The 13,054-nt window shown below is 33.8% G+C and overlaps 1 protein-coding gene across 1 annotated transcript in view; it reads right to left on the bottom strand.

Annotated features, from left to right (window-relative positions):
- Window positions 1–741: 741 nt before the first annotated feature.
- Window positions 742–13,054, bottom strand: part of LOC123535111 (ubiquitin carboxyl-terminal hydrolase 32-like) — a 110,539-nt gene continuing 98,226 nt past the window's right edge. Inside the window, exons 26-31 of the mRNA XM_053518970.1 lie at window positions 12,753–12,873; window positions 11,824–12,015; window positions 11,188–11,425; window positions 9,312–9,493; window positions 7,966–8,058; window positions 742–6,940 (exon numbers count right to left, since the gene is read on the bottom strand). Coding sequence (XP_053374945.1) covers window positions 6,770–6,940; window positions 7,966–8,058; window positions 9,312–9,493; window positions 11,188–11,425; window positions 11,824–12,015; window positions 12,753–12,873 — 997 coding nt within the window. The 3' untranslated portion in view covers window positions 742–6,769. The remainder of the gene's footprint in view (window positions 6,941–7,965; window positions 8,059–9,311; window positions 9,494–11,187; window positions 11,426–11,823; window positions 12,016–12,752; window positions 12,874–13,054) is intronic.

The following is a 13,054-nucleotide window of genomic DNA, read 5'->3' on the forward strand; positions in this document are numbered from 1 at the left end:
TTTCTAAGTCAAAAGGGGCCATAATTCAGCCAAAATCCTTTATAGAGTTATGTACTCTTGCCTATAACTGGCCATGGTGATGGTAAACAAGAGTTGAAAGTTTCAAAGCTTTATCTCAAAAGACTTTGCCAAAATGTGGACTGGTACGAAAAACTTAACCAAGGTGTGACGCCGACGCCGTGGTGAGTAGGATAGCTCTACTTATTCTTCGAATAGTCGAGCTAAAAAGAATTGGAAAAGTAAAAACTGAAAAATTTAGGAATCTGAGAAAATTAAAGCACCGAGACAATTCAGTAGATTTTATATTGCACAACAGCGCATCAGGTTTATTGTCGGGTTAAATGTGGAAATCCTGCTTAAATCCTCAAGTCACTTGCAGAGGGAGGGGGGACTAAAATGTCAAAGCGGCTCACTCGTGGGGGTGGGGGGAGGATATGCTCCCAAAGTCCCTTCATGTGATTAAGGTTTATTTGTGTTTAAGTTTACATATAGTCACTACCAGTAAATCATACGGGCTACTCCAAGTTTTCAGCGGGAGGATAGCGCAAGATACAGCAGACGTCCAATCCAGAAACCACTTCTTATTCAAAGGGGTGTTCACCGAAAATTTACTGACTGAATGGCGAACAGTGCATACCATGATCAGCCAGCATGGACGCAAAGGCAAAACCACTTGCCACAAGCAGGCTAAAGGTTAAAAAGTTAGGCTGATATTTTTTAGAAAGAAAACAGCAACTCATATTTGTTTACATGTTGTTTTTGTTTTACTTTATAGAAACTTGGAACGATAAAAACATTAATATGTCTAAAACGATGATCTAGAAACAGAAAAATAACAGATTTACAATTCAAACAAACGATATAAAATCTCATATATAATATATAAATAAACAAATTACATTTGTATGTTATAATGGTACACATTAATTAGGACATCAACATGAATATGTTTTACACATAAAAAATCCAGCGAGCAATAAAGCCCCAATTAAAAGATACGTAAAGCCTGTTGTAGTTGTCATCACCTTTATTACTCAGCAAAATATTACTCAGCCACCTGTCTTAAACAGTCACCCTTTTCAATGAAATAATGATAATTAAATATAAATTTAACCTTTACTCAGTGACCACAAGAGTTAGAAGGCCATTTCAGTCCATTCCACAGTAGACTGCTTAATGCAGGTTTAAATGTAATCTAAACGGAAGTTTTAATCTCTTTTCCAATGTCTGTAATCTGTATTGTTTAACTAAACCAGACAGCTATAGGTAGAATGCATTAGTTTGGGAATCAGTTTGATTAATTAGCAGACATACAGCATGACAATTGGCTAATCATTACTTTAGTCTGAACACCACTAAATCAGGCTGTCTTTTAATCAGATATATCATTATTACAATAATCGTTCCAAGAATGCAAACTTGCTGGATTTTTGGAAATGAATCATATTTTTGGTTTCTTGCTGATACGAACACTGCACCCATGCCAATCCTTCTAAGTTGTCTATTTAAAACTCTCTTCACAAATGCACTTCAAAACTGAAATTCTGTCAGTGGAGTTATGGATTTGTTTGGCACCAGATTATATTTTATTTTTAGGGCATTGTTAATATGTCAAAATTTGTCAGTGATGAAAACAATGGTTAAAAGTAAAACCATATAAATCATTTATGCACTATTTTTCAATGATGTGACATATCAGTACATCACTAGTACAAAGTATTAATACGCCAGTTATTCAACTTCAAAGACACACATTAACAATATAGTTCAGTAACAATCAATCAAGTGGAAACTGTGCCTTAAGCTTTCTGTTGTTTTTTACTTAGGTTCAGTTATTTCAAAGTCAAATGACAAATTTGGCTTTTTATTTGTGACTTAACCTTTTGTTCTATATTTTCTCTTCACTAAAGGACATTTAACCACCCTCAAACTTACTCCAGCAACTTCTGGTTATATCAAGTGAATACTGTAAAAGCATATATTTTTGCTGTTTCAAAATTTCGCGAATTTGAAATTTTGAGTACATTTGCAAGGTTTAATATTCGCGAAATTGTAAAAATGGCATTTAGTTGAATTTGAATTATCAGTTTTCACGAGATGTAGGGCCTCGCGATTACAGCAAAATTTAAACCCTAAAAAATTTCTGCTTTTAAAATAGATGAAAGACATGGACTGGTTGATGGATGAACAGACAGATTGTTTTGATATATGCTACATAGATAATAGCTTCTTTAACCTTTACCCTGCTATATTTCTGAAATGGACTGTTCCATCATTCAATTTGGGCAGCACAACTTATTATTTGAAGGGTTGTTCACTGAAATATTTACTGACTAAATAGTGAACTGTGCAAACCAAGATCAGCCTGCATAATCCCATGCCACCAGCAGGCTAAAGGTTAAACATACATAACTAAAACTGTTGACAATGTGAAAGTATGTATGAAGTTTTAATTATAATCCTTAAGGTTAGATTATTATGACATTTAGAGAACAATCTTGACAAAATCAAAATAGTTCTATAGCCTTTTGGAACATGTTCTTGACAAAAAACTAAATAGTTCAATAACCATTTAGAGTATTTTTATGTTCTTGACTAAAACAAAATAACTAGGTAGCCATTTAGAGTATGTTCTTGACAAAAAGAAATAGTTCAATAGCCATTTGAAGTATGGTCTTGACAAAAAAGAAATAGTTTAATAGCTATTTAGAGTATGTCATTGGCAAAAACAAAACAGTTCCACAGAGAGTATGTTATTGACAAAACAAAATAGTTCAATAGCTGTATAGAGTATGTCATTGGCAAAAACAAAATAGTTCAACACAGAGTATGTTATTGACAAAAACGAAATAGTTCAATAACCATTTTGATTTCAATCCTGACAAAAAGGAATTACTTCAACTGCCATTTTGACTACAATCTTGACAAAAATGGAGCAGTTATATAGCCATTTAGACTATGATCTTGACAAAATTGAAATAGTTCAACAACCAATTTAACTACAATCTTGACAAAATACTAAACAAGTTAATAGCCATTTAGACTGTGATCTTGACAGAAACGAAAAATAGTTCAATAACCATTTAGACTATGACCTTGACAAAAAATCGAAATAGTTCAATAGCTATTTAATTTGAAAATAAATCATTTCAGTCCTCTAGAGAACTTTTAATATTACTTTTACATAAACTGGCACTCATGCCATATTTTTTTCAACAGCATAATGTAATCAGAAATCAAGACAGATTGGTAACTGCTATTTTTCTCTCTTTTTACTTCTAAGTTTTACACATGGATTTTGTTCCATTTAGATCTAACCCATTTCTTACAGCTTTTCTATTCTTAACTCTTCAGCAGATTTGACCAAAACATAAAAACCTATACAATACAAATAAAGTTTGGTAAAAACCTGTAAGCAGTACACATGAACCTTTAGCATTGTTTTTTGTTTTCTTTTTCAAACTCCTCTACCTTTTTCATGCAACAAAATGTTTTTAAGATTTTTATTATACCTTACACATACTTTATCTGATGTAGGAATGTTACAATACTTGTGCAGTAATGACAATTTACTTAACCCTTACCCTGCTAAATTTCTATAATGAACTGGTCTACCTTTTACTATGGACAGTACCATTAACTGTTAAAAGGGGTGCTTACCAAAATAATACTGACTGAATGGCGAACAGTGCAGATCTTGATTAGACTGCAAGGATGTGCAGTCTGATCATGATCTACACTGGTCACAAAGGCATAATCAGTTGTGTCCAGCATGACAAGGGTTAAATCTTGACTGTCAAATTTAAACACTTTTCAGCGGATGCAAAAAAACTTAATTTATTGAGTTTCTTTTTTTACACAGTTTTCGAAACAAAGATCAAGAAAAACGACAACCGGAGTATTTATGCAGGATTACTTAGTGAATTTTTAATTGGTTATCCATATCAGTACTTACACAGAAGACATGAAGTACAGGCATGGTTCTTTAAAACTCCCATAGCCATTTTGGTCACGCTCCAAAATACAAATGAAAAATAATTACTAATTTCTATATTACCTGCTTTTTGCAGCAAAAAAAATGAGAAAAACAAAAATCATGGATATTTTCAAATGATCATTTAACACCTTTCCTATTGGTTATCGCTTCTCATATTTTTGAAGATGATTGAACGAAACACTACTTTTGAAATACATGGATATTATACAAGTTTTCTGAAGAAAAGTGATGAAACGTTTTTCAACGAAACTGCAAAATAGTCAGTAAATAACAGATAATACAGTTTTATTTGCAACATAACTGAGGCATTGAGGCATTCAGAAAAAGCAATTTATACAAACTAGCGACTGCTAAAAATCAAAACCCTTAATGTAATGGATTGCTACACATAAAAGTATTGACTTAGAACTGCAAACTTATGTTTTAGCAATTTATACCTATAAACCTCTGCTAAAAGATGTCTAATAGGCATCTGCTAAAATCTGTCTAATAGGTATATGCTAAAAATTGTCTAATTGTCGTCTGCTAAAAATTGTCTAATTGGCAACTGCTAAAAACTGTCTTATTGTCATCTGCTAAAAACTGTCTAATTGGCGTCTGCTAAAAATTGTCTAATTGGTGTCTGCTAAAAATTGCCCTTGATGTAATGGATTGCTATGTATAAATATAATGGTTTTGAATTGCAAATTTATGTTTCACAAATTGATAATTAACTTGCACATCTGAATTTTGATCAAATTTTTAATTGTGAATTTCAACACATCAGGTGCGCAATGAAATATGTGATAAAATCCGGTGCATGACTGTTACGTATGACAGCTTTTTGATTAAATTAACTCACATCTTTCCATAAATATTCTCCGATATGTTAAGTCAAAGTTATACGTTTTATTCTACATGACATCAGACAGTAATTGTTTCTGGGTGTTCCCAAGGATACTGTAAAAGCACTTATTTTCACTGGGTCAAGATTTTGCGAATTTGAAATTTTGAGTGTGTTCGCGAGATTTAATATTTGCAAAATTGTAAAAATAAATTCCTACTTGAATTTGAATTATACTAATGGTCATGAGGATTAATTTTTGAGAGATGTAGGGCCTTGTGAATATAACGAAAATTAAACCCTCACAAAAATGTCTGCTTTTACAGTATTCTGTCAAGTGCTGCACTCGGACAAATGTGGAAGGGCATTACCCCTGTGATAGAGTGGCACCCTACATGTTAAACGTAAGCACCATATCATTCTATTTTTCAAGTACTGCAGAATATGAAAGGATCACCGAGTTTCTGATACTAGAATTCAAGCACTGCGGCACTGCTATGCTAAAATAGCTTGAAAAGTCTCTGCATTTAAGCTTAAATGATTCTTATATGTAAAAATTCTTTTGCTAGGCATCCAACATTTTTTAAACAAATTTTCAAAATTAGCCACCACAAAAAAGCCAGCTTCAAAATATGACAACAGTGACACTACATTATCTCACTCTAATTGGGATTTCAGCCTTCATGATTAGATTACTACGCATCTGAACTAAAAACTGTGTTTTATTTGCCAACAAAGCATGCAAAACTAAAATCTATTTCCATTCTAACACATTCGAATTACACCAACAAGGGATACTAATCTGGAATCCTTTTTAGGCGGAATAGCCAAAAGCAGGTCATTTTTCAAAACGTATTTCATCGACAAGACAATACACGGTAAAATCCTTCTTAGATTATATAAAAGAAAATCTTAAAAGTATTAGAATGGAAAATCAAACAATGCTGATAAAATGTTGTAACTTCTTTCCAAATGATTAAATCAAATCCAACATTCATCTCAGATGTCTCATTTTGTTTCCTCACTGTGATACTGTGAAATCATTTAAATTCGCTGGCATGAAATTTCGTGCAAATGTGAAAAAGGACTGTTTTGCGCGGCTTAAATTCGCACATTTTAAATTTTAGAAATGAAAAAAAAATAAAAATTAATAATTGCACGGTCTTTAATTCGCGCATCGGTCCTAGCACGAAATACGCGAAAATTCGTCCTACGCGAATAAAAATGATTTCACAGTATTTGTCACTAGAATAAAACTATCACATAGATGCAGCTGTTTAAAGGGGCATTACTCCAAATATACTTATAAACTTTTTTGATTTACATTTAGGAAACACGTTTATTAATTTGCAATTGTGAACATGGCTTAAAACATGATGATTCTGCAAGGACGCTGTAGACAGTACCCAGTAATTGAAAGACTTTTAAGACTTGTAGTCTGTTAAAAAATGTAAATAAACTGGTCATGTAATAAAAATCTGATGTAAAATTAAAGCAATTTATCCGTGTTTTGTACATTAAAGTTAAATCATTTATATTCATAAGGAATAATAATTTTCACTGATTTCATGGATCAATCAACCAAAGACATTTCATCCCAATGGACAAGTAAACTTCTCGTTTGTTTTATGTTCAAAATTTGAAATCCACATATTCATATCACTATGAAAAATGCATTTTGACCAAAACATTAAAATTTTGTGCCTTTGAAAATAAATGGTTTTAAAGTATTCATAAAATATCAACTTAAAGAAAAGGATTTTTTTATTCTATTTTTTTAAAGATGCGTTAATTTTGTTTTATTTCTTTATTTATTGTTGAGTTTAACATCCCACCGACACAATTTAGGTCATAATGGTGACTTGCTATCAGTTTAAAAATTTTGGTACAGTAATGCACATCTGCATGCCCCTTTAAAACATTGTTCAAAACTTAAATAATTATTTGTGCTATTGGATAACACAAAGACGTTTGAAGTCTGACTCAAATTCATCGTCAATTTCTTGAGTGTCAGGATCCTTGTTGGTAATTTCCGGCATAAAGGAAGAAACGTCAAGATCTCCCCGTTGGTAGAATAAAATATACGCAGCATTTGTGTCCAGCTGGCTCTCTTGAACTTCCTAAAAGTACAGAATTTTTTTTTTTTTTTTTTTTTTTTTTAAATCTTGCATTCAGCTGCTATCTTCTGATTGATTCACCTTTTTTTTTTGTAGCAAGTTTTTTCTTAGATTTTTCTGTATCTATCAGACAAAAACATTGATATTAAATGATACATCATTTTAACGCTTTGCCTGCTAAATTTCTAAAATGGACTGGTCCATCATTCAATTTGGGCAGTACCATTTATTTTTCCAAGGGGAGTTCACTGAAAATTTACTGACTGAAGAGCGAACAATGCAGATCATTATCAGCTTGGTCTGCACTGGTCGCAAAGGCAGAAACACTTGCCGCCAGCAGGCTAAAGCTTAAAGAACTTAAAAGATGGTCATAGGAATGTGCTTTATTTCTTAAAATATCTCTCTCAACTATGAATTTACCACCACAACTATTTTTATCAGGCTTTTTACATTGTAAATTTCAATCCTTTTGAGCCATAAAATTTTGCATTACTGAATCTGAGAAGTTTTGCCTTTCATTTTGGGAGGGAAAACCCCCCAAATTTTTCAGCTTGGGACAGAATCAGTCAGTTTACAAAGGAAAACAATCCCTGCACTGAAACTGATATATCAGTAAGCTGACTGAAATTTACTCAAATCAGGCAAAAACATCTAAATAGTGAAGTGTATATCTTTATGCTGAGAACAACCAACATCTAGATTGCAGATCTGAACTTTTTCCACTAACATCTAGATTGCAGATCTGAACTTTTTCCACTAATTTCTAGATTGCAGATCTGAACTTTTTCCACTAACATGTAGATTGCAGATCTGAACTTTTTCCACTAACATCTAGATTGCAGATCTGAACTTTTTCCTCTAACATCTAGATTGCAGATCTGATCTCTTTGCACTAACATCTAGATTGCAGATCTGAACTTTTTTTTTTAAGAGACAGATTTTTTTCCACAGGAATGGAAATACATGAATTATGGAAGTGTTCAAAGGAGAAAAATATTATATAAGAAATAAAGTGAAAATGTGCCTACCTTGCAGCTACTGTCATTATAACAGTACCACTTCATGTTTGGATTCTTGGCAAATGCTACATAATGCCCACCTCCTAGAATACCCGTGTGACACTGTAACATAGAAAATACCACCACTGTCACAATATTTAACAGTTAAATATCAATAATATTATACCAGGAACAAATTGCATCACTGTTCAAAAGGGAATTATGAAGTTTAAGAAAAAAGTCCCACAAAGCTTCTTGTTTTCTGTTTTTAAAGATAAAAATGTTCTAAAAAGGAGTAATGAAGAACAACAGGCCAAACACTGAAGAAAATTCAACTGACTTTAATATGTACTGTAAATTGTTATCCAAAAAATTATAAAAGGGAGATAATCAAAAATACTATATTAAATGATTAAACATTCTAATTAACTATAAATTCCTAGATACTACCCAGAGATCATAGAAATAGTACAGTTTATGCAGCTTTTGTTCACAGATTAAGATGCATGTCTGATCTGTGCTGCATATTCTTAACAAAAGCAGTGTGAGTGTTTTAAATTAAAGTAGATAGGAGAATGCTTTTTGCGTAGTTTTCTTTGACTAAAATTATAGATTCAATAATGTGACGGAAGTTTTATACAAATATTGTAGTAAATAAATCCTATCAGGAAGTTCAGATTTCAATATGCTCAAGTTTACATATATATACATATAACTTTAAGTATCTATGTAGGAAATTTCTATACAGAGCAAAAAGATGTCTGCTAAAAATAGTCTGATAAATAAATTGAGTGATTTTCTATAACAAAATGACCACAGATTTGAAAAGCAGAATTTAGAAGATGTTCAACATGTACCTGTAAATTTACAATTTTATTTTATACCCAAGGAACAAATACATGCACAACTAGGAATTCTCAGTCTCAGTTTTTCGTAATGTGTGTGTGTGTGTGTGTGTGTGTGTGTGTGTGTGTGTGTTCGGGTTTAACGTCTTTTTCAACAATTTTTCAGTCATTTAAACGACTGTGTTTACTTGTAGCAGTGAGCATAATGCCCAACTTTATAGTGCTGCTTCACTGGAATATCATGCCGTAGACACATGACAGGATACCCCACCCAGTCACATTATACTGACACCGGGCTGACCAGTCCTAGCACTATCCTCTTAATGCTGAGCGCCAAGCGAGGAAGCTACTAGTACCATTTTTTATGTCTTTGGTATGAGGCGGTCAGGGATCGAAGCCACGACCTTCCGCACTCGAAGCGGGCGCTCTACCACAAGGCTACCGAGGCGGTTATTTTTTTCGCAATGAAAAGAAACTATAAAACAACAACAACAAATTCATGGAAGGGATTCAGTAACATCTATAACTTACCGACATTGCACATAGATCATACACCGACTTTGAGCAATCTTTGCTTTTGCATGTAGCATTGTTGTTGCTATGACAACTGGAAGTGTCTGTGTTGCTATGGTAACCATTATCGGAACATTTCTCAGAATGTTTTACCTCCTCAATCTCATCTTCATCTTTTCGCCTGGACGGGGATACTGACTCTGGATGACAGAAACGTTAATATACATGTTGATATTGTACCAAAATAGAGAGAAGAAAACAGTTTCTTAGGTTTAAGATTTTACTTAAATATAATTGCATTAACTATATCAGGTGGTCGACCCACGTGACTTTTTGATATCATACACATGATTCAGTTAACGTTTTTGCTTATAACTTCTTTATTGCTAGACAAATTTTAATAATATAAACGGCGTCAAAGACAGGAAAATGGGTTCTTTCCTCGCCACAAAGCATCTTCCAGAAATTCTTGATACTTTTCTCAAACACTTGTCCAAATGTTTTCTCATGGACCTAATGTGTACATAATGGAACTTGGGCAAAGTGTTTGAAGACCATATTGATTAAGAGTGGCAGACATGGTCTGCCAAGGAAAGCACTAGTTTTTTTGTCTTCAATACTTTTTATTTTATTAAAATCCATCTAGTAACAAGTCCCCCTGCATGTACCTTATCAAAATGTCACATTGGTTGGCCATCCTGTATATAGTCAAATCCGTAATATTTCAATAATGAATATTAGTCTAGTGGCGGTAAATTTTTGTGCTGAAGTACTATGTGACCTTGACTTTTACTGTAGAAGTATGAGTCTTAAGTGCAAAACATCATCGTAAACAACTTAAATGTAAAACGTCATCATAACAACTTAAATGCAAAACATTGTTGTAAACAACTTAAATGCAAAACATTGTCGTAAACAACTCAAAAAGGTTTATTTCTTCCTGCCACAAATTCAACCTCGGTAACTTTGTATCTCAAAATATTTCTATATTGCTGATATTTGTCAAATGATAAATAGACACAAAACCTTCAGTTGTTGTTGAGTTTAACATCACACACACACTAGTAAAGGTCATATGGCGATTTTCCGAACTCAAAAAGGTTTATTTCTTCCTGCCACAAATTCAACTTCTGTAACTTTGTATCTCAAAATATTTCTGTATTGCTGATATTTGTCAAATGATAAATAGACACAAAACCTTCAGTCGTTGTTGAGTTTAACATCACACACACACTAGTAAAGGTCATATGGCGATTTTCCAGCTTTGATGGTGGAGAAAGAACCCAGGTGCCCCTCTGTGCATTATTCCATCGCGAGCAGGCACCTTGGTAGAACCACTGACCTTCCATAAGCCAGCTGGATGGCTTCCTCACATGAAGAATTCAACACCCCATGCAAGGCTCAAATCTACATCTGTATGGGGCAAGTAATTCAAGCAATATACGCCCTACGGTATGACCTTTGACTCCTAAGTGACCTTGGCCTTGAAGCGAGCTATCCAAAACATGCACACTGCAAGTCTTCTCGATGTGGTGAATATGTGCCAAGTTTCTTTAAAATCCTTCAAACAGTTCAAGAGTTACAAAGGGGACATGAAGCAAAGTCATATGACCTTTGACCCCAAAGTGTGACCTTGACCTTAAAGCGAAACATTCAAAACACGATATGGCAAACATTTGTGTCAAGTGTCTTTGGAATCCTTCAAGGGGTTCAAGAGCGGACAAGAAAGTGCTAACAGACGGATACTGGCGTCATAACATAATACGTCCCTTTGGGCGTATAAAAATTAGTCCTCATTGACTACTCATGATTTTACAGTACATTTAAAAATCTCACTCGGACACCTATTTTGAGTACCCTTTAACTAGATAAAACAAACATTTAAATGACAAACCTGGATCATTTTTATCACAGACACATGAGACAACATTTTCTGTATTTGGCACCTGCAGACCATCACCATGTGGACTAATTTCTGATTGTTTGTTGCCTTGGCTACCACAGCTGCATATGGAATGTTTACGCGGAGCTAAATAACACGATGGGTCAAAATCGACTAACGGAAAATTGACAATTTTGTGCGACTTCACCCATCTGCCATTTAAAAACTGGAATCTCTTTAAATTTACAATCTGAAATTGAATCAAATACTTCACTGTACTACATATGAATTCCAACCAAACACTTCAATTTAACTCGATATAAAATAATTTAAGAACAAAATTAGGTTTTTAGCTAAGACAAACTTTGGATTGATCAAAAGTGATTTCAATAAAGAAATGATTTCTGTAACACTTGAAAATGAGGTGTCGGCCGCTCAATCCAGGGTTCTTGGGTTGAGCACCACTGTGGTCACGACCATGACTTACACAACACCAGTACTGGTTTTTCCAGAAAGCGGACTCGAGAGTGGTTACAATAAGCTTGAAGCTTTCATCACAATCGAGCTAAAACAAATTAGTATAAACTAAAACAAATATAAAAGTCTGAGGTCATTACAAATATCTTTGCTCAGTGACATACGACTTACTAGAACAGGTGGAAGTCTCCATATATCTAGCTTTTTGGAGGCAAGGCAATGTTTTTTGCATTTAGAACAGTAATACAGTTCATCTTCTCCTAGCTCCTCCTCCTTCGTGAATGCCTGTAAACAAGTGTCAAGGTCAATAGGTTCCGTCTGCTTCTTTCTACTCTCAGCCACACTAGGATTCTCTTCAAAAAACTGAAAATGAAAAAAATATCTGTCATAAAGCACTCGAAACGGGTTCAGTTATCTCAATTTCTGTTACAAATAAACTGCCAACAATAGCTAGTATTGTATAAGTATTCCGGAGACTATTTCTACAAGTAATCTCTACGCCTGTAGTACATTCATTACATTACTGATATATGCTTAAATATGCATGTCTCTTGGTAGTGAATTTGACCTTTTTTCAAGTGTGGTGAATACAATAGTTAGGCTATCATTAAAACATATTTGTTTGCGCTAACACGACCTACCTATGAAAATCACTTCGACCCAACTTTTTTTTTCTGGCCAGTCAGATGAACATTTTTTCCCCTTTATGATAATATGCAAAAAAAAAATCCCTACCTACATAAAAAAACTTTGGGTTGCATTACCACAATCAATTTTATAATTATGGCTTTATGTATAAAGTCTGCATGTCTTAAACCCTCTGGCTGAACCACTCTAAAGACTTGGTCAAATTGGAAGATCACAAGACTATGTAATTAGAAATGGAAAGACTGATCCCCATAAAAGGTGATCAATTCTTGCATTTATTAGTGACCTTGGAAGTATTGACACTGGAATATTTCAATCAACTAAAGGTTGGAGCAAAAACAAGAAATGTTTTGGAGGAACAGACAGATGGACAAACTATCAAAAACATTAACCAATATACAGGCAATTTCTATATGCCTGCCTTTGGGGGCAAAAGAAAACCACTTCCTTACCCGTTCACATGTAGTCTGGTACCTAAGATGTAAAGCAGTTGGTTCCCAGTCAACAGCAATAAATGAACTACCAAAATTGAATTTTTCCGTGTTACATTCTATACTGCAGCCTCGGCAAAACCTAAAACAGAAAAGTTAATCAATTGAAAGAACTGTAACAAGAGAGCCAAGCCCCAAGTCACTCACCTGACATCTGAGACATTTCAACCTTAAATACACGTCATGACACTTTGTATCATGAAAGATAACAACTGTGTTAAGTATAGGACTTTACAGACAAGAGAAGTTTCATGAAGATCCAG

The sequence above is a fragment of the Mercenaria mercenaria genome, chromosome 12 (assembly GCF_021730395.1).
Source record: "Mercenaria mercenaria strain notata chromosome 12, MADL_Memer_1, whole genome shotgun sequence".
Lineage (NCBI taxonomy): Eukaryota > Metazoa > Mollusca > Bivalvia > Venerida > Veneridae > Mercenaria > Mercenaria mercenaria.